This window comes from Cyrtonyx montezumae, unplaced genomic scaffold (genome assembly GCF_038088225.1).
Source record: "Cyrtonyx montezumae isolate F1298 unplaced genomic scaffold, pur_monq_1.0 scaffold_3, whole genome shotgun sequence".
NCBI classification, from domain to species: domain Eukaryota; kingdom Metazoa; phylum Chordata; class Aves; order Galliformes; family Odontophoridae; genus Cyrtonyx; species Cyrtonyx montezumae.
Genome location: NW_027072034.1, coordinates 57,226,082 through 57,251,908, shown reverse-complemented (window position 1 = coordinate 57,251,908; position 25,827 = coordinate 57,226,082). Strand labels below are relative to the sequence as shown.

Genomic DNA, 25,827 nt, shown 5'->3' with positions numbered 1-25,827 from the left:
TCCAGCTCTGCCTCATTGGTGCAGGACTCTCCTTTGCCTTTTATGGACTGCCATCCTGTCAATCTAATTCGATAAGGTCAGGGGCAGGTGCAAACCCCTTGCTGTGTCTCCTCTTACTGCCCAATCCTCACACCGGCCCCTCATCCCAAAATACCTAAGAGCCAATGGAGTGGGAAAACCCGGGACCCTGAGGAGAGGGAGAGCTAAAGCTGGTGGATTGCTGTGGGGAGCACGCATTTAGGATCTGGGTGCTGCTGAAGGCTGGGATTCCTCTCGGGACTTTGTTGACTTGTGGATAGCAGGCGTTCTCTGCTGATTCATTTTCATCACTATCAAAATGGTGATCAAAGTCTTTGTAGCCACATCTTCGGGGTCTACAGCGGTAGGTGTCTCGTTTAACATACGCCTCTTTCTCCTGGGATCAAGCTGTTAATTTAGCCTAGAAGATCCCAGAACAGCCTGAGTTTGCATGTAAGAGGAAAACACTGATTTAATTCTCATCTGTAGTGACCACTTTATTTTTGAAAGCAACTGAAGATGTAGAAAATTCATGTTAACGCAAACTTGCGTGCATGTTAGATTTTGCTACAGGGGCAGCATTTACATATAAATTATCTATCAGTTAATAGATTTATTACTGTTTGAAGAAGTGTATGCAAAATATATTAATTGAAGAAGAAAAAAAGCAGATATTGTATTTGCACAAATACTAAGGTAGGTTGTTTATAGCAGACATTAATGTATTTATTTCTAAAGGAAACTTAGGGACACTGCTCCTGCTGAATGGGAACTGTGTCTGATAAAGAGCCTGGAGTCCAAGTGAGCTGAATAAAGTTATGCAGAATGAATGTCTTCTCCATCTTCTTTTTTTTTTTTTTTTTAAGTATCTCTTAAAATGAGGTACTGTTGATTCTTAGAATTGAGATCTACTGCTGTAGCTGTCAACATAGTGTTTAGTTGAAGGAAAGGGCATGTGAATTGTAGAGAGATTGGAAGTCTGTTGGAGGTGGAAACCGGGAAAGGACTGTTTCCTTTTATATCCAGTTCCCATACCATCTCAGATTGCAGCTTTCCTTTGGCACTTACTCATTCCCAGTGACATGGCTAAACAATTTGGCTGGTGCTTGCACATAGCTGTAACTACATCTCTGTCTCTCTGACACCAGCCTCATGTCTTTAAGAAGCTTCCAGAGTTGAAAAGCTCCAAAATAAATAAAATAAAGATCCAATGCCCTGATCACAGTTATCATCTCTAGAAAATGATCTGGGAGATATTGTCTAGAATTCAAACTTTCAAAAGGAAATTTTGCATCTTTCTCATCAGATTTTTATTTTTATTTTATTGTTTTGCCTGCCCATCTGTAAGCCTGACACTCTGAATTTGCTGTTGACAATTTACTATTCCTTTTTTAATAAGAAACCTTACGTGAAAGACAGAGAAAGATGAGGAGGAGGTTGGAAACTGCAGGTTTGTTAATTTGTAATCTAGAAGTGACTGCTTAAACAGTATTGTAAATTGCTACGAAGTGTGTATTGGCCGTTTTTTCTCTCCTGTTCGATCTCCTATTTTGGTTTCCTTTTGTTGACTGAACAAGAGCCTTACCTGCTCCCTTAACCAGTCCTCTGTTCCATGGAAAAGGTGTGACAGTGACCAAAATGCCACTGCAGACATCCTCTATGTGTGTTGTGGCCTTGGTCCTCCTTCAAGACTGATGTGCAACTAGCTTGGAGTGTTGCCATTCCAGCTTCAGGTTTGGGGTTGCAGTTTGCAAGTGAACTGCATGTTTTAATTAAACATTGACATTCAGGGGGTTACTTAAGCAATTAAAACAAAACATATCGTATACTTAGTACTATCTGAACCCAAATCTTGCCTTTGCTATACACATTTCTTGCATCTCTCTCCCAGCCTTAAGCAATAACTACCTGCTTTCCTGCTACCTGCAATGAAGGGGTGTATGTGTATGCTCCACTGAATGCAGAACAACATGCAAACTTCATCCAGTTGTTTTGCACTGTTAAGCATTGCTTCCTTCAGTTACTACTTGTGAGAAAAATGACTGATACCAGTAACCTCTGCAATAGGCTTTAAGCTCATCAGTGCCTTCTCCTTTATATGGTAGCAGCCTTCAAAAGCTGTCAGTGAGATCCCAGACATATTGAAAGGAAGAGTATGGCATCTCTGCCAGGCAATATGCCTTTGTATTTCCTTCTTGCTAGTGTGTGGGTTGTATGAATAGCTGTAGCAATCTCAGAAGGCAGCATGTGTTTGGATTACTGGTACATAATTGTCATTTCAAGTAAACACAATGTTCAGCTGGAGAATTTCTCCACATTTGCTGATTAAAATAGATGGAAGGTATCTTTTCAGTGAACCTTTGCTAAGTTTTTATATATATTAAATAAGTCACTCATGCAAGGAGCTAACAGAAACCCCAGTTTGTTATTATATTGTGAATTTTGTATCAGCATTGTGCAACTTCTGCTATTCCACTCCATGGAAATCTTTAGTAAAAGGTGAAAGATTTATATGACCTGAAGAGAAACCAGAGTATCCTTTAGAGGAATGAATTTCATCCCTGTGGGTTTTAAATTGGAAGTCTAAATTATCCTAGTAGCACTAATGATCTCTCTCCTGTGTGTCTGATCTCCATCAAATGCATGTTGTTCATTCTGAATTTCAAAATATGATGGTCCTGACCACTCCTGTTGTAGGCCAGCAGAATATAATTAGGAAAGAAATAATTTCTGTTTTATGTACTACACAATTACATTACTAATTTCAACTGGTTGTCATGTAAAGAAGTACTTTTTAAAAGTGAATGCAATGAACCCAGCAGCATTCTGGTGCTTTGGATCAGATGCTCAAGTGATGTAATTTAGTGTAGGTCTTGGACAGATTGGTTTGTATTTTTCCCTTCAATGATTCAGAAATTTGTTTTAAATAATTTTAGTTTAATGATCTTTCTGAGCCAAACATTGCTGATTCTGAACTATGCATGAAGGCAAGGAGGAGTGGAGAGATTTACAGCATTAAAAAAGTACTAAATGATTGGCTTGAAAAAAGCATTCAGTGCTAAAATAATTTTGTTACTAGCCACAGAAGTGTTTAGAAGTGGATAATATCCTGTAAAGTATGAGTGTACCATGAGAATGGGGATTCACATCTAACACAGAGGTCTTCTAAAGTCTTGCTTCTAAGTGCTTATGGTTAGGGCACCTCTAGCCCCCCCCCCCCCCCCCCTTTTTTTGTAAGTGTTTCTCTTTTTTTTTGTTTTATCTTACTTTCAAATCAGCAGGTCTCAGTTTTGATGTAACTCAATCACATCAGAAAGTCTAAGCAAGATGTAGACCAATGTGACTAATACTTGATAAAAAGCCACAGCAGAAAGTTAGAATGTAATAAATAAGAATATCGATTGACAGATTGTCCGTGTCACAGTTAGAACAGAGAGCTGCAGCAGCCTTGCCTGCTGACATTGATGTTCCCACTGCAGTAAGCTGATGACTAGATACCATTTGCTTCTGCCACAGGTAGCTAGCTGGTCAGTGGATATGGTCTGGATTGCAAAGAATATAGATAGCATTCAGTTATGCATCAGGTGAAACTACTGTTTTCTGTAGCTCTTACACTCTAGCTAGATGATATTTATTTAAAAGAGTTGGTTCTTCATTTAAGGGACTGTCAGCTAGGCATAGCAGAACTTAAGCTTTGTTGAAAGGGAAAATGGCATTGATGAAATAATATCTTGCACACCACCACTTCCAGGGAATCTATGGCTGAGTAATCTGAATTCTTCCCATGCCATCAGACACAAGTGAGGGCACAAACAAGCTCCTGCAGTCTCATCCATTCTGGGAAAACCTTTGTGTGTCCTTTGTGTTGTTGTGAACTGGAAGATTTCCCTGAGTGCTGTTTGCTAGAGACATTCTTATGGTTGCCCAGCTACCTGGTGCCAGCTGCGGCAGAGGCTCACCTTAAGTTTTCATACTTAATGTGTGTCTCAGGCACCAAATCTTTTGCTCCTGCCTAAGCCCTAGTCATTCTAAGTCTTAAGGATCACCTCCTGCACAGTCTATTATTATTGTCATAATGAAAAATATCTTGCCTTATCCTTATCCAAGCATAATTGCATGCAACATTATTAATCCTCAATATTAATTTTTTCTGGCACTGTCTGAGCCTCCTGTGTGTTATGAACTTCAAACTGAAGAAAAAGCCATTTATCCAGTGTTAATTCTAAAAGCTATAGCTGCAGCCATATGCAGGGGAGCACAGACTCAGTAGGTCTGTTTTCCTTATCTCCTCAGCGGCATTATCTGTCCAGCACTTGCTATTCCAGGAGCCCTATCTCCTTCAGTGCTCCAAGGGACAAGCTGACGCTGAAATTGCTACTGACAGCACTTGAATGCACTGGCTTTCAGAGCAAGTGGTAGAACTCTTAGTATTGGCCCATGCATATTTTATTAACCCTTTATACAAACATAATTCTGCCACCTACTCTGATGAAGTGTGTGTATGTTCCTCAGGCAATCCTTTCTGCCATCTGGGTGGGTTTAGCAAATAACCGTGCAGCTAGATATCTATTAAGAAAATGACCTCTAATTAACAATTGAAACTAAGAACACAAATGAGCACCTTTGAGAACTGCCAGACTTGTGGCTCGTGAACACATTTGAGCAGTGTTTACATTCAAAGCTATTTGCTTTTGCTAGCTCACTGTGAACCTCTGCTGCTAAATTAACATGCATAAGAGGTGATATATATTTTTCTTTCTTATAAGCAAAACATAACTGAATAGGTAGAATATATCCTTACTTAAGCTAGAACAAGAATTTGTATACTTAATAATAAGGAAAATTCACTCCACCAGTAGAATAGGTTTGCAGTCTACTTCAGCTTTTCAGGTTTATTAGATTATAGAAATACATAACCCATAGGTATTTCTCATCTCATTGCCTATCGCAAACTGATTTACACTAGATTGGTTTCATTTTAAATTCAAGTGCTCAGATTTCTGATTTGTCAGAGATCTGGTTTCAAATAAGATGATGGCTTGTATGTAAAACTTATTTGGATACGTTATTCTAGCTCCTGTCATCTTTATATCTTTATATCACACTAAGTTGCTGCATGGAGGAACAGAACTGGAAGGAGAGTCATTACTGAAGCAGGATTGTGCTAGGCAGTAATATAGTTGTGTGTGACCAAGGAGCAGCATGAGGAAATTTGTATAGATCAGTCACTACAGCATTTGCTTCAAATACTGCAGTTCTTGCAAGACAAAATTTGGCCTTCCAAGTCTGGAAATATTAGAAACAGGCAAAATTGGGAAGTTGTTTAAATGATGCTTAGAAGCAGCAGCCCTTTAGTAGAGAAGTGTAATGATTATTATTACATCTTTAAGCTAAAGGGATAAGCTATAGGCTTGATGTCTAGGTCCTAGGTCTATACAGTACTAGTGTCAAAGGAATAATGGCCACAGTTGAATTCTAGTTGACACAAATTTTGTATAACATGCTTTATTTATTCATGATAAGTTCTCCATGGCCATACTGGAACATTGTTGTCTATAACATAGGAAATATTCAAGCATAGGAGTTAAACTTTACTTGATTTTCACTTACTTACTTTAATTATGCATAGCATTTAAGAAAAGGAACTGAGAAATACACATATGGCTCTGAAATGTCATATATAGAGAGTAGGAAAAAGGAAGGTATCATATACCGAGGAGAATATGTACATATCTGCAAATGTAGGTGGGATTAGTTTAGCAATTTGTACACAACACTCACAGATCTGGAAACAGTAGGAGGCTTTCTGCTGAGTTTCTTTCCTCAGATGGAGGGAAAAAGGGAGCTGGGGGAAAGAAAAGTAGCAGTAGTAGTCTGGGTGCTGAGAAGTGTTGAATCTCAGCTCTGAAAGGTTTGGTGGGCACTTGAGCAGTGAATCCAACTTGACATACTTGCATCAGCTCTGCTTGTAATGGTTATTGCTTTTTGAAAACAAATTTCAATTTAAAAAAGCAGTTTTGTTTTTCCTCTTTCCTAACCAGATCAAAAAGAAACAGCAAGAGGTAGTGGGCTTTTTAGAGGCCAACAAGATTGACTTTCAGCAAATGGACATAGCAGGTGATGAGGACAACAGGAAATGGATGAGAGAGAATGTTCCTGGAGAAAAAAAGCCTCAAAATGGAATTCCTCTTCCTCCACAGATCTTCAATGAGGAGCGGTACTGTGGGGTAAGAAGCTATTTGAAAATCTCATGCCTTTGGACAGTCTTCTTTCACAGAAAGTGACACCTTTTCATTACTACAAAGTGTCCCCCAAAAATTTCTTAAGACAATTAGAGATTCACTTTGAAGGACCTTAGAAAGCATTTTTAGGCACAGAAAGGAAATTAAAGGAAATTAAAGTTTTGGGGGTTTTTTTGTTTGTTTGTTTTGTTTTGTTTTTAAGAAAAAAATACAGTTGGAAAAGTGATTAGAGAAACTCTACTTAACAGGCTGAATTGGTTATCCCCTAAAGACCTTTGCCTATGCATGTGGTTTGCCACCTGTGAGGAGCTCCGTGTTTTTCCTCTCACATTCTCCTACCTCCTGCTGTGTAGCCCACTCACACTTTAGCCTGCTGTTGGCATGCTGACTAAATTCTTACTTCAGCTCCTGAAGACCAAAATCAGTACTGGATATGTGATACTATGGCTTCTTCACACAATATCACAGGATAACCAAATGTAGACTATGAAAACATCTTGACTGCACTTGGAGTACTGAGTACTCAGTTACGTTGTTTAACAGTATCAACCTACTTGGTAGTTGATTGACACTACAATTCTCTACCTTTCAGTTAATTTTCTGTGGTGCGTGTTGGTTGCCTGGGCTGCTAGGAAGTCAAGCAGATGTCTCAGACACCAGGAGCTGTGAACAAGCATCTTTCTTTTCCACAGTGTTATAGGAAATATATTTAACTGGAATGGTTCTTATGTGTGGTTCGAATTACTGAAATTAAATTACTTATTCAGTAAATCCAACTCTTCATGACAAAAATGGTAACAAGTTTTCACACATGCTTGTAGCAGGTTGTTTCTTTTGAGAAAATTCAACTCAGTGACATAATACTTTACAAGGTAAACGTTAGGATTGAGATTAAAAGGAGAAACCAGAGACGGTTTTTGTGCTTACAGTATGTGTGGAAATACAAGCTGGAAAGTACTCTGATATGATCTCTGAAGTGAACTTGCAAAGTACTCTGAAACGCAGCTCACATAGTGAGTCCAGTTTTATGTTACTCAGCAAATCCACTGTGAACTACTGTAAAGGTTGCTTTGGGAGGGAAGGGATTTGCATGTCATAATGTTTTCAGAATTCACTCAAGTACTCTGAGAAAAAAAAGTTGGTAGTATGTGTAATGAGTGCAATTGTTTCCTCATTTTCTCATAGGAATCTTAGAAGAGAATTTGGTAGGTTAGATTTCATGTATGTTTTAACATCCAATCTGTACCAATAAAAAATATCACTTGATATATCTTACCCTGGATTTTGTGGCAGCCAATGTTGCCATAAATATTTCTGAGGTTCTCTAGAGAGGTTATCTAGTGAACTGAAGAGTAATTGCCTTGCAAAGCGTTGCAGCCAGTCAGCCTTGCCAGTAGATGATGAGTAGTTTTTACTCTGTGTGTGAAGCCATTTCAGGAAGCCGAATAATCTGCATCTGAAAGTAAATTTATGTTAAAGTCCTTTCAAAAACATCCCAGTTTGGAAAAGAGTCCAGAAATTAATTAGCTACTGATTTAAAAACTAAATCAAACTTACAATTAGTTTAAAAGTTTCCAGAGTTCTTACATGCCCAGCTTTCAGAGCTTATATCTAACGACTCTGGTAGGTACATAACAACAATTCATTTTTTTGCATGACAGCACACTTTCCAAATAAATAAGGTAGAAATATCAATACATGATCCTTACATTTCTCCATGGGAGAAGGTGCCTTAAAGAAACTGTAGAGTGAGATGAAGTGAGATGGCATGGGATGGTTGAGAACATGGATCACTGACTGATGCAAGATTCCTCAGAGGGACTTGACATCTTCCACAGTGTGTCTGTAGTACAAAGCTAGGGATTTGAGTTCTACTTGCCTGCATAACCTTTCCAAGCCCAACGGACTAATCATTCTCAAATCCAGGACTGTTTTACCCTGTTTGAAATTTACATAGGCCATAAATACTTAGCTCTTCCCAAGTGTCCCACTTCGTTTGTCTTCAGCACAAAGGAAAAATAGGGTGAAGGATAGTGAAGTTTCAATCCTGTGTCCTGAAGTCATGAAAATCCTTTTAAAATATGTTGCTCTTGTTATAAGAGTCTTCAAGGGTCTCAGATTTATCACATCTGGAAGCCTAGTATTTCTAGACTGGGTATATGCAGCTGGTTTATACCCATTACCTCGTATGCTAAAATTGCCCTTTAGCTTAAACTCAGTGCATTTGTAACTGGAGATCATATCCTCTTAATGTTCTTTTTTTCCGGGCTAGAGAAGTCAAGCCCTTTACACCACAGAGTGATTTTTATTTGTTTGTTTTTTTAAGACTTTTTTTTTCTACTTTCTGCTATCTTTTTTTGTCTTCATTCCTCATTCCCAAATAGTCTTTTTTTTTTTCTGTTTTTTCTTTTATAGGTCAGAAATTGTTTTTTTGCTCCTTCATCCTTCTGAAACCTTCCCTTTCCCTCACTTCTCATCCCACTGATGGTCCTGTATGTTTTGTTTCCAGTCACATATCTATGTGCATATACAGAAGCAATATCCCGCACTGAGGGCATTGAGAAAATAAACATTCTGGATAAAGATTTTCTTCCTCACCCTAAGAAAGAGGGTTTGAATAGAGACATGACAATCTCCAACTATTTTAAAGTCTGAAACTGCAACAAAGAGGAATTTATTGTTGGTCTGAATTAAGTAATGATCCTGCTTCAAGTAGGAGGTTGGTTTATATGGTCTCCTGAGGTCTCTTTCCACCTGAACTTACCTGTGGTTCTGTGACTTTGTAATATATGTTCTGCTTCATAACCGCTGGAGATGGATAAGACTCAATGTACACAAAAACTGCAGCAAATGGAGTTTTAATCAGATATCAGAAAAAAAAATGTAGTTGGCATTTGAGGAAACAGATTAGAAATTGATTTGTTTTCTATGCTTGGCTATTGCACCAGTTTCAAATTTCCATTCTAATCCATCAGTGTTGGCAATTATGTTCTTATTTGATCTTTTTCTTAATCTCTTTCTTTGCTCATGTCTAGACAGATGTCTGTGTCTATGTCACTTTCTAAATATACTGAGCACTCCACTGCTCTTATCTTTGCTTTTGCTTAAAAAAAAAATAAACACCCAAATACATAGAAAACTAGGAAGGAAATGAAAAATAAACTGCTTTTCTCTGTAAGCTGAGATCTATAGGTTTCTCTTTAAACAGAAATCAAGAGAAACTACCAATATATATCTTTTTTGAAACAGTGGCTTTCTTAAACACTAGAGGCAAATGTGAGTCGGGTAAGAAGGGAAACCCCACAGAAACAAAAGCAAAGAGTTGGCTTGAGGAATGAATAACCTGGAACAGCAGCAGGTATTCTGCCTGTTCAGGGTGAAATTTGTGTGGGGCTTCTCCCAGGTTGGGCAGTTCCTGCTGCTGGGTCTGTGTGAAAACCAATCTGTCCTTTCGATAAATCAGTGAAATGGGCTGTCATCTGGCCTAGCTGTTAAGCTATATTGCCTCTCCAAACTGGACAGAAATGTCATTGATTCCAGTGTTGTTGATATCAGGATAGCTTCTTAATCACTTGCTGCAACCTTTCCCTAGGATACCATTTGACAAACATTTATGGAAATGCTAAAACAGACCAAAAAAATCAACTCAGGTCATAATGTAGCTTTATAAACAAGTCTCAAGGATGAGTCAGCACCTTCTTATTTACTGGCTTCTATTTTTGGAGTTATTCGGGGTGAGAGAAAGGATCATAACGTGGTCACAGCAGCAATCTAGGACTCAGCAGATGTGGGTTTAGTCCCCTGTCTTTTTCAGACCTGCTGCATGATTGTGGGCCAGTATGTATAAGCAGAGTTCCAGTTGACTTCTTAGATACATATTAATATTTTTCTGTATAAGATGTGAGTCATGAACTCTTCAGAAACAATTTAATGATAGCAAATTTTCCTTACTCAATAGAAAGGTTGTATAGATGAGTATAAAGACCGCGTGGGTTCTAGATGATAGAATGGGAGCCACACATTCAATCTTGTCAGTTACTTCTCAGTTTTTAGCACTCAAGAGAAAATGGGCATTTATGGTACTGATTTATATCTTCAGTTCAGGTTTGTACAAGACATTTGAGATGGTACATATACATTAGAGAGAATAACACAAGCTTTTGCTAAGTTTGTCTGAAAAAATACTGCATTTTCCTGTTAGAGTGCCTTTCTTTAAAACAATTTCCTTATTATCATTTCACTTGTGCTATTATATTGACTGTTCTCTTCTCTTTGCTACAAAGCTGTCCAGGATTTTGAGAGCCTATTTTATGTTCTTACTCACAGCACAATTTATCTTAATATTTTAATGGGAATAGCTTTGCTTCGGTATGTATAGCTGAGGCACATTAAAATGGGATGCTTAATTTCATCTGATTCTGATGTAGATATGATATAATTAAAATGTGGGCTTCTGGAGAGATTTGCCCAATTGTTAATTTTGCCAGCCAGGATGAAGTTCTCTTTATCCAAATATTCTTCCTAAGGCTGGGATAATGCAGGCACTCGTACAAATTCAGTCATTCTTATTGATGCAAGAAAGGTTTGCTTGGGCTGGTCTCTTCCTCCTGTCTTTTTTCTCTGATCTTTGTTACCAATTCTCTGTTGTTTGTCTGTTCCATTTTTAGGACTTTGAATCCTTTTTCTCTGCTAAAGAAGAGAACATTATTTATTCATTCCTGGGTCTTGCTCCTCCTCCAGGCACAAAGGTATGCACTGCTGTCCTTCCATGGGGGCCATATATTTGATTTTAATAAAAGACAAAGATAAGCAGTGACTCAGCATGTCAGATAGATGAAGGATAGTGACAAGCTTTATATTAGATGCTGGTACAGCAAAATGTTCTTAAGGGAAAACAATTATGACTGGTTTGGTATTAGAAAATACTTCTGTCTTCCCTTCTTTCAGTTCAGGCTTGTTACCATGCCTCCATCCAATAATTCTTTCTTGCTTTTTTTTTTTTTTTTTTTTGGCACAAACCAGTCATGTTTTACCATGTTCAGCTTTAAAATGATGCAGAACTTCTCGAATAAATTTATAGGTCGTGTCAATCACAAGAAGCATTCATTTCTCACTAACTGCATCAAACCTTGAGCAAATGAGGTCCGTGATGGCCTCCAGCAGGGGGCTGGGCTGCCAGAGCCATTCCATTCTGAAAGGGTGCACACTCATTGGCACTGTGAGGCTTATTCCCTCTGCCTTGAGATAAATTAAGGTCTTACTCAGACTTTACAAACTCCCTTTGGCAAGTCTACTCATTTTTCTTCATCCACAGTGTTTTCAAAATTTGTCAATGGTTTATGGGCTGGTTCGGCCCTGTTCTGTGGTCCACAGACCCATGCCCTGGGAAAGGGGAAGGTGGAAAAGGGATGGGGTAGGGAGATGGGCCTAAAAACGAAACAGTTCCAACAGTCTGAGGAAGAAAAACTGATTTACTAAATAAGATATGGGAATGCAAAATAACATGATATATTATCATATATATACACAATATAATTAGAATTGAAGCTAATAGATCTAATAAAATGAGAGAAAGTGTCCAAAACCGAAGGCCTTAAGCTAAAGCTGAAGGCAGGATAGCTAGGGAACCTCCACTGCTGAGATGACCAGCAAAAGAGAAAGTCTCCGGGACTTCACTCCGGGAAAGCAAAGTCCTCTGGAGTATGTAGTTCTTCTCTTCTGAGAGCCAGGTGCCCAGAAATTCAGTGGTCCACAGACTTAGAGCATTAACTCTTTAACTCCCATTGCCTCACATGATGTTATGATGTGGAATACTGATAACAAAAATTATAGAATCATGACAAAATGTTATATTTACGACATAAGGAGATCCTTTTTTTTTTTCTTCCTTTTACAGAAAGCAATGTGTTCTTTCTTTAACAGTTTCTTTATAGGTAAAAGCTCAATAGCTGTCTATATGACAGCATATTGCAGCTCTCTTATCTCACAGCCATGTTTGATCATAATCAAATGTTGCTGCCTTTAACATAAGTGATTCAAAACACAAATTGAATCAGAGGTGTGATGAGTCAGTGACAGCACAAAACTCAGCTGTATTGTCATGACCTGGATGAAGAGCTGTCCTGGAGCATGAGATCTGCTTTCTGATCTAACTAAGCTGCCAACTATCTAGCAGTTCTGAGCAAAACACCATTGTAAATGCCCCTGTTCATCCTCTGCTGAAAAAGAATAGAGAAAAGCAAATATTTGCTAAGTGCTTTGAGAACTACAGATGAAGATATACCCAGGAGTAAATCAAGGTTGCTATAAATGTTGCCTTTGAATCCCTGTGTGATAAATAACAAGTGATTTCAACTTTCTGTTTTAGCTGTCCCATCTCCCACCAAGGGAAATAAAAATTACTTGCCTACTTCACGAGAGTTTTTTGAGATTTCACTGAATTAACATCCACAGAGCCAAGCAAGGTTTAAAGGACTGCAGATATTACTTGTAATAATCATTATGAAAGATATGTGAAGGATCAATGAGATAAAGAAAATTGCATTTTTCCATTTTCTCACTTTTTATATTATCTTCTCCTTCACACAGTGTTCTGCTAGATAGTGGGTCTGTGAAGCCAAGTAGCATTTTTTTAGAATTCATTCATTCCCAGATGTCAGCTAAGTCTCTTACATTTTCTGCTTCGTGACAACTTTGTAAATGTTGAAAATAACGAGTTCAGTGCATTCTTCTGAGCAGATAGCTATTAGTACTATCGTTAGAAAACAAGTATGGTTTATGCTGATTAATGGCTCTGTTGGTTAAGATGGTAGTTGTTTCAGTCCAGAAAGGGGAAATAAGTGACAGTGGTTTTAAGTAGAGGTCTATTTACATCCCTTAGTAATCTGTTTGTGAATTTGAGAAGTACATATATGAGTGTTTTAGCATTAGTTTTAGAAGTATTTCTTAGTACCCTCACTGCATGACAGTTCCTCTGTGTTTTGTTATACAAATAACCTTGCTGCACTGCTTCTGCTTTCTTTTCATTAGACTGTCATTTCAACCTTAGCGTCAAGTACAATGGGTGATTTGTGACATCGATTTTCAGCAGCATTAATCTGGAATAATAAGACAAGTGTTTAAGAGATGTTGATAATGATACTTCATAAAACTTTCCCTTCCCCTTCCCTTCTTCTTTTCCTGGAACACTAGGATAAGTAAACTATAAGATGTAGAAACACCATAAAGCAAGTAACCATTGATTTATGGATGTTAGTACCTCATGGAGTAAGTTTAATTTAAAGCTGCTATATGTTCTATATTGACTAATCTTGCCTTAGAAGATTCTCTTTCCTTTTCCTTTTTTACATCTCATATTACACCAGCAGTAGAAAAGCTCTTTGATGTCCATGTGGTTGTTTCACAGTACAGCCCACTAACATCATGACCCAAGGCTGTTTTGAGACTGTTTTCTAGGGCATGCAGAGGAACTCTTGCAACAGATTCAAATTTCCCAACAAGCTGAATTTAAATTCATTGTCATGTTATCTTGCTGAGTGCAAAATATGTTTCAGATTTGCAAATTCTCTTTCCTGTAGCCTTGATATCTCTCAGCATTAGGTGGCTACAACTCATTACCAGACACTTATCCAATGTTTATATTGAGCTGTTACTGATAGATAATGGAGATCCAATGGTGCCAGAGCCTAATGTGGAAGCTTACAGGGTGAGTCTGATATGTACAAGTAATATTAAAATTGTCACTGATGCCAGATTGACTGTAAGATAAAAGCAAAGAAGTTCTGAATGCACACATATGTAAAGAAGATCCTTAGATCTGCAGCACACATGTAAGTTTCTCATTACACACTTATTAAGAACCCTCGTAGGAAAAAGCTTCAATTGTTTCAGTAGAAATAGCAATTCAACATCAAAGTTAGCTAAGGAGTCTGGAAAACAGTTTGGGGGGCATCTGTCTAAGTAGGCATCTACTGCTGCCTGCAGCCAAAAGTGTTCTGACCAATGCTAGTGTCTTGGTGAGGCACTACTGTACAACTAGCAAGTTACTGTTGACCACTTTGTTCCCAGTTCCAGTACAACAAAGTACTTCGATGCACAAATGGTGTATGAAAAATTCTGCAGATCTTTGCAAAGGCTGATGCTGTAAATGCTGAGTATTTGCTTAGACCAATGTGGGAGTCAGGAAGAGATCACTCTTGTTCTACTATATACATTACTTGTATATAGTAAATATATATTTGTATATATCTTGTTTTACTATATACATTATTACCATTACTATAAAGGGTGCTATTTGGCCATAAAACTCAATGATCCTACCAGAGATCAATACATATTTTTGGTACTTCCAAAAAAGTAACTTAGCTCAAACAATCCTCTTTCTCTGCCTCACCATCACACTGGCTTTCATATTTTCTAAACCATCATTTAATAATGATGACTAACACATTTTATGTCATAGAATCACAGAAATATAGAATAGCCCAAGTTGGAAGGGTTCCATAAGGTTTATCAAGTCCAGTTCCTGGCTCCACACAGGACCACCCAAAACCAAACCCTTGAACTCTGCCCGATTTGGTGCCGTGACCTCTGCCCTGAGGAACTTGTTCCAGTGTCAGACCACCCTATGCCAATGAGAAAAGCAGGCAAGATGTTTGCATTAGTAATTTTTTTTAGACTACTGATATGAAATACCTTCTCAGTTGAAGGACTACCTGAACTTAAATACTTCTATTCCAACTTCCTAGCATCTTTCATATCAGGCTGGCATTTGTGCCTGACCAAATGATTACTCAAGTTTGTGGTAGAATTCTGAAAGACCTCAGTTAATCTTGGATTAGTGACATGAACAGAATGATGTGCCAATGTGAACATGTAATCAATGTACTTCATGTATCTAGAGTCATGCTGTATCATTCTCAGCCACCCCTAAACCTGAATAAAAAGGTGGAATGGTTCTGAAGAGATTTAGGTTAGCTGTTAGGAGGAAGTTTTTCACTCAGAGGGTGTTGGTGCACTGGAACAGGTTGCCCAGAGAGGTTGTGGATGCCACATACCTGGAGGCATTCAAGGCAAGGCTGGATGTGGCTCTGGGCAGCCTGGGCTAGTGGTTGGCAGCCCTGCTCATGGCAGGGGGTAGAAACTAGATGATCTTTGAGGTCCATTTCAAAACAGGCCATTCTATGATTCTATGATGATTCTCTGAATACATTTCTTTTCAAAGCATCCCCACTTTTATGCTTAGCCTGAGACTGTTCTCAATATGGCTGAAAATGTTCTGAAATAGTGTTATTGTGTGAAAAGCCCATTAAAAGCAGTGGCTACATAGCTTTTTCTAAAATGACACAAGTGAATTGTTCTGTCAGTGAGATGCCTATTACTTAAACCAAGATAATGAATAGGATGCTGAATTACAACACCTTTGAGCATCTTAGCAAGGTCTAAATGCAGGCAATTAATTGCTTTATGTTTCCAGGGACAAACTTTTTTTTTTTTTTTTTTTTGGCAGCTTTATTACCTGAGGTGGAATACTGCTTCCATTTCTCTGAACTCCAGAGAGCAGGTAGCTTGCAGCAAGATTATCTTTGTCTGCAGTTGATATGTGAACTCAGATAAACTTGCTTTACTCAGTCTGAGGGCCTTGTTTCAAATCTTGTATATATCATCTCCTTAACACCCTCTACTCTGCCATGGTGAGGCCTCACCTGGAATACTGTATCCAGTTCTGGGCTCCCCAGTACAAGAAGGACAGGGATCTCCTTGAAAGAGTGCAGTGGAGGGCTACAAAGATAACAGACATGGAACACCTCCCTTATGAGGAAAGGCTGAGAGACCTGGGTCTGTTCAGCCTTGAGAAAAGAAGACTCAGAGGGGATCTGATCCACATCTATAAATATCCAAGGTGTGGGAGGCAAAGGGACGAGGCTGGACTCTTCTCAGGAGTGTGTGGTGATAAGATGAGGGGAAATTACCACAAACCGGAGCACAGGAAGTTCTGCACAAATGTTTGTGGGAACTCCTTCCCAGTGCAGTGACGGAGCAGTGGCACAGCTGCACAGAGAGGTGGTGGAGTCTCCTTCTCTGGAGACGTTCCAGACCCGCCTGGACGCCTACCTGTGCAACCTGGGCTAGGGAGCTGCTGTGGCAGGGGGCTGGACTCCATGATCTCTGGAGGTCCCTTCCAACCCTTATGATTCTGTGGTTCTGTGAATCTTATTATTTCTGATCTTAGTGTCATCATCTTGATATCCTCAAATCCATAGATACTTGAGCTTTAGTCTTTTTGTTGAAAAAGATTTATACTGTTTTGAATTACAAATTTATAGAATATGTATTTTATTTTAAGGTAAGTAAGTGATCAGTCAATCTTCATGAAAGGGACTTCATTTTAAAATAAGAAATGAATTTGATGTTGCTCTGCAGAGTTAGAGTGATGATGGTATTCCAAGTACCACAGGTTTCCATACAATCCGTGGGAACACTGTGTGTCCGTGTGTGTGCTGGCTGACTGATTCTTGAGTTCACATCTTTCAGCCACCACTTCTACTTGCCTTACATTCTGAGGAAGTATATGATTCATCTGAGATAGTTATACACTGTAGATACATTTGAATTAGAATGCCGTCTTCACTCTTTCATGTGTTTTATGTATCTGCCAAAAAATATTGACTGTGGGCATTTTAAAATGAAGTGTTAAGATAGATGTTGAAAACAGGTTTCTAATTGATTTATGTTTCATGAACACTACTAACCTTTCCATTTTGCTACAAAGAAAGTATCTGTAAAGAAATTAATCATTTGCTTAAAGAAACAATGTACAAACACAATGTTGCACAAGAGAATTACAATATGTTTCTGTGTTGCTACACATTTTTAGGTAGCGTTCAAATGAGACAGTGCTGCTGGGAAAAAAAAGGTCTTTAGTCTTTCGTCGATCCTCGTGCTTACTCCCAACTGCTCATTGCTGTCCACAGCCATCCTCCACATTCTAGCAAAAACATTCATGTAGATGTGTAATGGAGTGATCAAATTGTGAGAGAGTCATTCACATGGATGAGCTGTAAGGGCTTGGCCACAGCAATGGAGAGGATCTTCTTTTCAGGAATGTGCTGCTCTGCCCATAGTGTGTAGGACTCCTGATGGCACAGGGCATAACTTCTGAGCCCAGTTCTCTGTTGCTGAAGGCAACCACACCAGGTTAACCTTTCTCAGAATTGGTCAAATTTCCTTCAATGAGTTAGGTCAGCTGCCTCCATTTATCTACTAGAAAGCTCTTCTAAAATTCCACCCTGCGGATGAGGGTTGGAGTTTTTATTTACAGCTGGTTTGTACTCATTTTGCATACACTTCAGTGCTCTTCCTTATCCCATCCCTCCCTGATATTTACTCTGATCTATTTTTAGAGAGCCATCATGTCCCCTCTCTGCATTACATTCAATAGATGAAAGTAGTGAAGCTTTTTTTGTCATAAGACAGGCTCTCCATTCCCTCAAATATTCCTGTAACCCCCTCTGCACCTGTTGCAGGCTGAATTTCTCTTTCTTGAGCCTGGATGATTAGAATGGCACAAGGTGATCCAGAGGAGGTTTCTCCTTTGATTCACAGAATGACATTAATATATTTGCCTTCAGCTCCAGCAAATATATTTCACCTCATACATGTGAGGATCATGCTTATTAGCACTTTCACTGTTGCACTGTGTTCTTTGATCAGTTATTCACTGGTTATTTAAGTACATCTATCTTCTTCTTGTTTGATGATTATCTGCTAAAAAGCTTCCAAAGTACAGTGGAAACATCTTTTTCTAGGATCTGTCCCAGAACTATCTGTCCCAAATAACATGACTTTGCTCTTTATGCTATTGCTGTTCAACCTATTTCTATTATTCCATTCAAAGCCATTGTGTTTTCCTTTTATCGGACACAGTGTGTGATCCAGTGGGACCTTTCACAGCTACTTAACCCAGGCAGGACTTCAAATGAAGAGCCTTCTGTGAGCTGCTTGGTCGTGATGCTGGAATAAATAGATCAGAGAGATTAGTTTGTAAATAGTTAGCTGATGATTTTAAACAAGGCAGTTAAGAGACTATGTACAAAATCCTTTATTTTATCTGTTTTTCTGTATCTTCCTGGTAAAGTTTGGTTGTTATGCATGCTGGGGAAAATAGCTTCTTGCTCTGAAGTCAGAATGTGCCATAAGGGTGAGCATCCACTCCTATCAAACTCTCCACAGAAGAGTTAGGGATTCTGGCAAGAAGTACGTGTATTCATGTTTTCCCTATACAAACATTTACCAACAGGGCAACAAGTTCCTTTCACAGAAAAGTGTCCAAAGGGGTAATTTCTGATTTGAGTGCTGGAGAAAAATTAGGAAATCCTCTCACCAAATAAGAATGTCGAGGGTATAGAAATGAGTTACTGGTTGTGTGTCCTGGTGCTAACAGTGATGTCTTTGCTTCAAGGAGACTGAAAAATCTGATACCACCAGTGAAGCTGAGGCACACACAGAACACAGTGCAGATGAAGGGGCCCATGGAGAGGCTCAATCACCATCAGAAGATCAGCAGGTAATTTTTCCTTTTTCCCTTTGTGATTTAAGGGTTCTGCCTGTGCTAAGCACTATGAAAGAGTACTCCATGTCCCCACTGCTGTACCTGAGGGTGGGAAAGACTGATTGCAGAATGGTCTTTTGGATGCATTTTCTTCATCATGGTGATATGAAACCTAGATAATACTCCAGGGAACTCAGCTCTAAATCATGAATAAAGTCTACTGTCTGTATTTAATGTTTTCCCTTTGCCACTGGTTACTATGTGCTTTATTTATTTATTTATTTTATGTTTTTTAATGCTCATTTGGAACCTGACTCTCATTATGGAGGATAATTTAGAGCTAGACATCTGAGTACTATCCATGTGGAAAAATTTGCTGCTATCGATGGCCAACATCTGCAGCACTCGTAAATCTGTTTGTTAATATCTGCAGTCATGTACCAGCACTGAGTGCTGCCACAGCCAGACATATCTGCCAGCGTCTTCTCCAGGCCGTGCAGGAACCCCTAGGAAGAGCAGAAATGCAGAGCATTGTTATCTTTTCTACCTCATGTTGTGATATTAAAGTCACATAGGCACACCTCAAACTGCAGTGCAAAAGGTTCATGGTAGAAAACATATTTCCTCTAGTAAAATAGCTGCAAGTCATGATACTCATGTTCTCCTGTAGTTAGCTGATACTGGTACAGAGATCAGATAGACCTCCTGTAGTAACTGTCATGAATGCATAACCCCTTTCACTAAAAAACAAAACAAATGTTCTTTTCTTTGTGTGTGTGTGTGTGTTGTGTTTTGTTTTGTGTGGTTTTGTCAAGTTCTGTTGTGCAGTGCTTATCCAGAAGCAGCATTTCCGTTTGTAATTTCTCCATTCCCATTTTTAACGGTGACAAAACCATTAGACTAGAATAGTGCACCCTCTTGCACAGCCTCATCCAAGTCTCAGGCACTGGAAATCCCATTTTAAAATTTGCCTATGTGGCAATGAGGAGAGAAACAGTCCCTAGCGGGAACTGAAATTTCTTCTTAAACTGTATCTGAGTGCTTTTCATGTCTCTATAAACTCAGCCAGCACATAAATGCCATCAATACCCTCTTTTCTTTAGATAAATGCCAGATCTTAAGAGAAACCCAGCACAGTGCTGTAGTGCATCCCCTGGCTGGATTAGGTTACCTGACATTCTGGCTGGCTGTCTACTGTAATGTTTTTCAAATGAGAACAGAATGCTGGAACATATCTGCAAATGTGTCAAGCAGCTGTGTATGAGAGGTTTTATAATGACATAATGCAATGCTGCTCCTATACAACAAGCACCTTGCTCCATTTCTCACAGAATAGATTGGAGCTCTAAGCGGAAAGTATGTTTGTCCTTTCATTTTACAGGGAGGGAATTGATACAGGGAGGGAACACCAGGCAAGACAGTGCATTTGATCAGATCTGTCTTGTTTATGAGGGCATAAAACATTATTGGTCTTCCAAATCGGTCTATTTCACTTGCATAGTCTTGGCTACATTGAAATCTTCTTATGTGGTGTTTAATAAGGGGGAAGTAAAGTCTTCTGGAAATCATCCAGCTCTGATACCCACCTTCATCATGTCAGACGTATGCCAGTTTCTAGGGGAAGAAAACAACAATGTTCCTGTTTCTGTCCCACTCATTGTTACAGAGGGTACCCATGACTGCAGGCAGCAAGGCAGTTCCTGCCAGGGATGAACAAAACTCATTTTTCATCCTGGCCTCCCACTCACTCCCTGTGTCACGTAGGACAGATCACATCAGTGACGTGGCATCTGTCTGCCTTGCCACAGATCATTGTAATTATCACTGCTGTATGGATGGCATGAATCATTCTTTAGAAATTCTGGTATTTTCATTCACTACAGTGAGCATGTGGAAGACCAGTTTAGATGAGAAGGATAACTCTGAGACAATTATATTGCCTCAGAAGTGAATTCTGTCTTTCATGTCTGTACCTCATTCTTTTACCCTACAAAGAGCTTAGAATGCCATTTCCTTATCTGGTCGGTGTTTTATGAAGTTAAATAAGTTCATGAGACTGCTATTGGAGTACTTCCACCGTCTGTTAGGCCTTAAAGGTTTATATTTTGTTATATAGATATTTTCAGTATTTCCCTCTCTCCCTCTTCAGCCCCACACATCTTATGTGGCTGTTTGACCACAATGAATAGGTGTTTTCAGCATGTTCTTCCATCCCAGCAGCAGGAATGGTGACCAGGAGCCAGTGTGGGTACATATAGAGGTTGCACATATCCCATGCTGCTTCTGCTGCCCTTGCTGGGGGATACAGGAGCCCAGAAGCCCCAGCTTTTTGTCTCAGTCAGGTAGGACCCTGATGAAGCCAGTGAGAGATCACAGTCCTCTGAAAAACAAATTTCTTAGGTCAGCAGCTCCGTCCTGGAAGCAGCAGTGATAAGTGCACAGTGCAGCAGGTTGTTCTTCCTCACCTCACGTCAGACCTGCTTGCAGATTTTCAGTCTGTCTGGGTTCAGCAGCACTGGCTCCTCATTCACACACGCATCCAGGAGAGCCCAGAGCAGATTTTAGAATACAAAGTCACTTACACAGATCCTGCAGTAACAGGAGCAGCTCTCAGTCTGTGTTGTTAAAATACAGGAACTCTTGGTTTCCTTTTGACTATAGTTTCTTTTTCACCTTAAACCTTTCCTTACTTCCCTAAGAACTTCTTTCATTCACTCTTTCCTTCCCTGATTGCTTTGTTAAGCTTATCTTTCCTAATAATTAGGACCTACTTCTAATCTTCTTTTCATTCATAATCCCCACAGAGATAGAGATGTTTGAGGAACCATTTTGCTTGGATATAGCATTGTTTACCCTTGCTTGGTCTGTCCCTTTTTTTTTTGAGTTTTTGGAAGAAAAGACTGTGACCTCCTATGCACTTATTTTTCTTTATTTTTACTGTCTGATATTAACTTTAGATTTTAGCTTAGGGGAGTAGAATCTTTTTAAGTGGTGTCCCAGTTAAATCAGTTTGCAGTACAGATTAGGCTCACTTCAGGGCAGAATTATTTTAGAACCACGTTCAAAAATCATATTAAAGTGCAAGTCTGTATCCTGTCTCTGCAGTTCCCCAGGCCACATATAAACCCTGGCACCCCAGATCACTTCCTTACCTCAACTTGTTCTACGTAATGTCATAGCTGCTCATGCCTTCTGTGCTACTGCTGCATTTGCCTTTTCTCTTTGAATTTTCATGCAACATTTGGCTTTCTCTCCAACAATTGGCTTGGTATCTGACACTAAATTCTATTCACTGTTTTTTTCTCTTTTTATTTTCTCTCTTTTATCCTTCTTCATCACTTTGGCTCAATCTATAGTCTAAAACCAGTTTATAGTATTTCATATTCTCCACTCATGTTGAGCCAAGGCATCTGTTCCAGCCTACAACAGTTAGCAGAACTTCAAACCAAAATCTGATGATATATAACACAGATATAACTCTGTATAATTCAGATTTAACTTTGATTTTGAAGACCAGCTAACTACCACCCCTCCCCCACTAACACAAAAGTGAACAAAACCTAAGCTCTAATGATTTGCTTGCAGATGAAGCAGATTTGATTGGAAGTAACTGAGAAAAAGAGAGCTGTGTTTTATGCTTTTATATTTCCTTTTCACAGTAAATGCTTAGTCAAATGTGTTTTGTGAGCTAATCTGAAGGACATTATCCCAAAGTAAATCCACTAAATTCCACATAATTTTCCTGTGTTCAGTGCTTAATTTCTGCTGTACTTTGCCTGTATGACCTCTGATATTCTTTTTTTGATCATTTTTTAAACTTTTCTTTTTTATCTTTCATGTAGGAAAACAAGGAGGAAGATGCAGCAGCAGGGGTACAGTATATTCTTCAGACACTTTGCTTTCATTTTTCGTTTGTATGCATTTAATTTCTTTTTGGTCTCACCAATGCTCAAGAGATGGCGAATTCTTAGTCATGAAACTGAATAAACCCATATTAAATTCTGCTAAAGGAAATTGTTGACCACATCATAGTCCTGTTTTTGGGGAGCAGAAATAGGCAGTTAATTGTTAAAAGCTGTCAATGGAAGATACACTTTCCTGGATTCTTCAGTAAAGTTTGCCAAGGACTCACAAAAGAGCTAGGTCTTTGAAAATCTCTGACTGACACTATGCTCATTACAGAGTCATGCTGACAATTTAGGCAGTTCTGTCTATGAAGGATATGTTTTCCTTGCTTCCTTCCAGAGTTTGTAAAGCCCAGGTGCAAATTTTACATACTTCTCTGCTTTACACAGCATTGCAAGTTTATGCCTTCAATATTTCTTCACTATTATGGTTGTCTGGGGGTCAAGGTGAAGAAGGCTGTTAGTCTTCATTGCACCTAAACTTTTCTCCCTAGTCTTCAGGAGCACGCTCAGTTAGTTGTTTGCCTTCCCTCTTAATGAGGTTTCTTTGTTTTTTTCTTGATAGGGCCCATCTGTTTTCAGTTTGACTTCATTTTTCTTCCTTATCTTTAATACAGTACATATGATTCCTCCAGATCCTGCTGCTTAGAATACTTGAGGTCCTCACTCCTTCAAGTTTCAAAAAGAGTGATAACCAAAGACACTACAGTGGAATGAATCTGAAAGATAAAATATTTTCCTGTTTTTGTAAAGATGATCCCTTAGTGCAATAGTTTCCTCTAAGAACAACTATTCAGTAACAGAAACATGATTGCAGTAGGTCCGTTTCTCAAGCCTGTGTTCAAATAGGTTGACTCAGTTAACTCAGATATGATTCCTGTATGGACTATGAGTCTGAGAGAAAAAGAAAAGTTCCATGCTCATGTGTTACCAGCAGTCCTGACTGAAAACTAATTTTGAAATCTGTAATTTGCTTACGTCTCTAGTTTGAAATTCCTCTAAGTTTTGTATTTGAGAAAAGAATGACATTTTTGAGATAAAATTTGTTTATACTGGGGGTGAGGTTGCTCTGAGCATGAGTTTACTGGAAGAGAGGGAGTAGAAAAGACTACAGAGCTATTTTTGGTTGTTTTCCAGAAAGGATTATACTTCTATGCTTCATTTACTTGCTCTTAAAAGACAATAAACACAGATTGTTATCTGTGTTATATAAATGCTACCTTTCAGATAGCAGTTTATTTGGTTGACTGGAGGAAAGAACTGTTGCCTGTAAATCATGCATTTTATCCTTTATAAAAAAGAAAAAAAGAAAAAAAGAGAAATAAAAACTTAAGGGACTGAAATAAAGCTATTTTGTCTGACTACAAATGATTTTTTTTTTGTTTATTTCTGTGTCTTTATTCTATTATTTTATTTTGTTTATTTTTGGTTATTTCTGTTTACAAATGATTTTTTTTTTCTATTGTTTGTGAGCTTAGCTCCTGTGCCATGAATCTTCACTTGTTTACTTGAAGAAAACTTCTACTTCAAAATATTAACATTTTGCCATGCTTACATTATTTTATATTCTCATTTTGATTCTGAATGGCTATTTGCATCTTAATTATGGACTATGTTCTAACCTATCCCAGAAGAGGATTCTCATATTCCTATGCTTGCCCATTAACTCCACAGGGCTTATAGCCATGGCCTATTAGGAATAAAAACTTTGTATATCACACCTCTGTTCTATTTTTCAAGTTTTAGTAAGATTACTTTCGCAGTTGCAAAAGCATTTCAAGACTTTGTTTCCTTCGACTTCTATATTCTAAACTACAATATTTTCTATTAAAAGGAAGAAGAAAAGCATGAAGAGGGAGAAGAAAAGGAAGCAGAAGAAAAGCAAGAAGAGGGAGAAGAAAAAGAAGAGGCTGAGGAGCAAGAAGAGTCTTAGTACACTTCCTTATGACACATTCTTACTTGAACAGGCTTTCAGGTAAATATTAAGACAGGGTTCAGACATCTAAAGTCACAGAAGGAGTACTAAATTCTGCCTTATTTTTCCTTATTTTTGTTCAGGAAGCACAAGCTGGAGCACCCCTGCCAAAGGAAAAGCCTCCCTCTTTCTCAAACTGTCACTACCTTTCTCACACCTGTGTACATGTGAACATATAAATACAGAACAACAAAGATACCACTGTATCCTACTTGAGGCCTTTATATATATATTTGGTATTACAATTGCTTGTTAAAATGGGTCTTCTTATATCTGATTGCTAATATTTCAGTTGATTGTTATGTGCTGGAATAGTATTGTCCGTGTAATTTCTTAGCTTGTAAGTTCCTCAAAGCAGGAACCACGTCTTTCTCCATGTTTATGTACTGCCAAACTTACTTTTACCACTCAGCAGATAACTGCACTCACACAAGTGGTGTTGTATTCAGAGGAAAAGTAATTCAGAGATGAAAGCTACAAAAGGGCTTCCTGTATGCAACTTATGTGAGTCACTTCTCCCTCAGCTGGCTTTTGAAAGCAATTGAGATTTCCACTGTACAGCAGCTTAAATAAATGCATTTTCTGTCACATCCATTATTTGTCTGTAGAAGTGTTAATGTAACCCTAGCTAGCTGCACTAGCTTCTTTAAAAGTAAGCTTTCCTCACCATGATGGTTATAGGTTATGGGAAGGTTTTCACCTTGCCTCCTGCTACTGTTTCTGGTGTTGTGTATACATGTGCCTGTGTCCCAAGGGATGTACAAGATACATGAGCATATTCCTTCTTCATCAGAGAGGCAGAAGCAGATCGAATGTGATCAGAAGCTCATAAGAAAAAAAAAAAAGGAGAAAATGAGGCATTTTTCTTCTCCTCTTACCCAGGAGAACTGGGGTTAACACAGTTATGTAGGGTATGGAGAACGATGGAGTTAAGAAGACTCCAGCCACAAGGGTAGATCATCTTCTTTGAAGGAAAGAGTTGTCCCAGCCCTTTCAACAGAAACTATGTCAATCTGTATTCTCTGGGACAGGGAGGCAGAGAAAATTAATTCATATTTGTGCTCTGTGAGATGTTCAGTGAGAAAGATGAAGCTTGAATTTCATCTCCTTGTGCAATTACTTGCTAGGAGAGTTCTA

At 38.7% G+C, this 25,827-nt stretch overlaps 1 protein-coding gene and 1 non-coding gene across 2 annotated transcripts; one reads left to right on the top strand and one right to left on the bottom strand.

The window, feature by feature from the left end:
• Positions 1-152: 152 nt before the first annotated feature.
• On the top strand, positions 153-25,284 carry SH3BGR (SH3 domain binding glutamate rich protein). Its single transcript, XM_065741763.1, has 6 exons — positions 153-382; positions 6,060-6,245; positions 10,928-11,008; positions 18,721-18,825; positions 22,653-22,682; positions 24,550-25,284. The coding sequence occupies exons 1-6, from the start codon at positions 338-340 to the stop codon at positions 24,646-24,648; spliced, it is 546 nt and encodes a 181-aa protein (XP_065597835.1). The 5' UTR covers positions 153-337; the 3' UTR covers positions 24,649-25,284.
• On the bottom strand, positions 2,444-2,555 carry LOC136053367 (U5 spliceosomal RNA). The gene has a single exon (XR_010622629.1). It is a non-coding gene; the product is annotated as a U5 spliceosomal RNA (small nuclear RNA).
• Positions 25,285-25,827: the final 543 nt, after the last annotated feature.

Coding starts and splice junctions, on each gene's coding strand:
- SH3BGR (XM_065741763.1), top strand. CDS start 338: ATGGTGATCAAAGTCTTTGTAGCCACATCTTCGGGGTCTACAGCG. Junction 6,246..10,927: donor ATGAGGAGCGGTACTGTGGG/GTAAGAAGCTAT, acceptor TTCCATTTTTAG/GACTTTGAATCCTTTTTCTC. Junction 18,826..22,652: donor CACCATCAGAAGATCAGCAG/GTAATTTTTCCT, acceptor TCTTTCATGTAG/GAAAACAAGGAGGAAGATGC.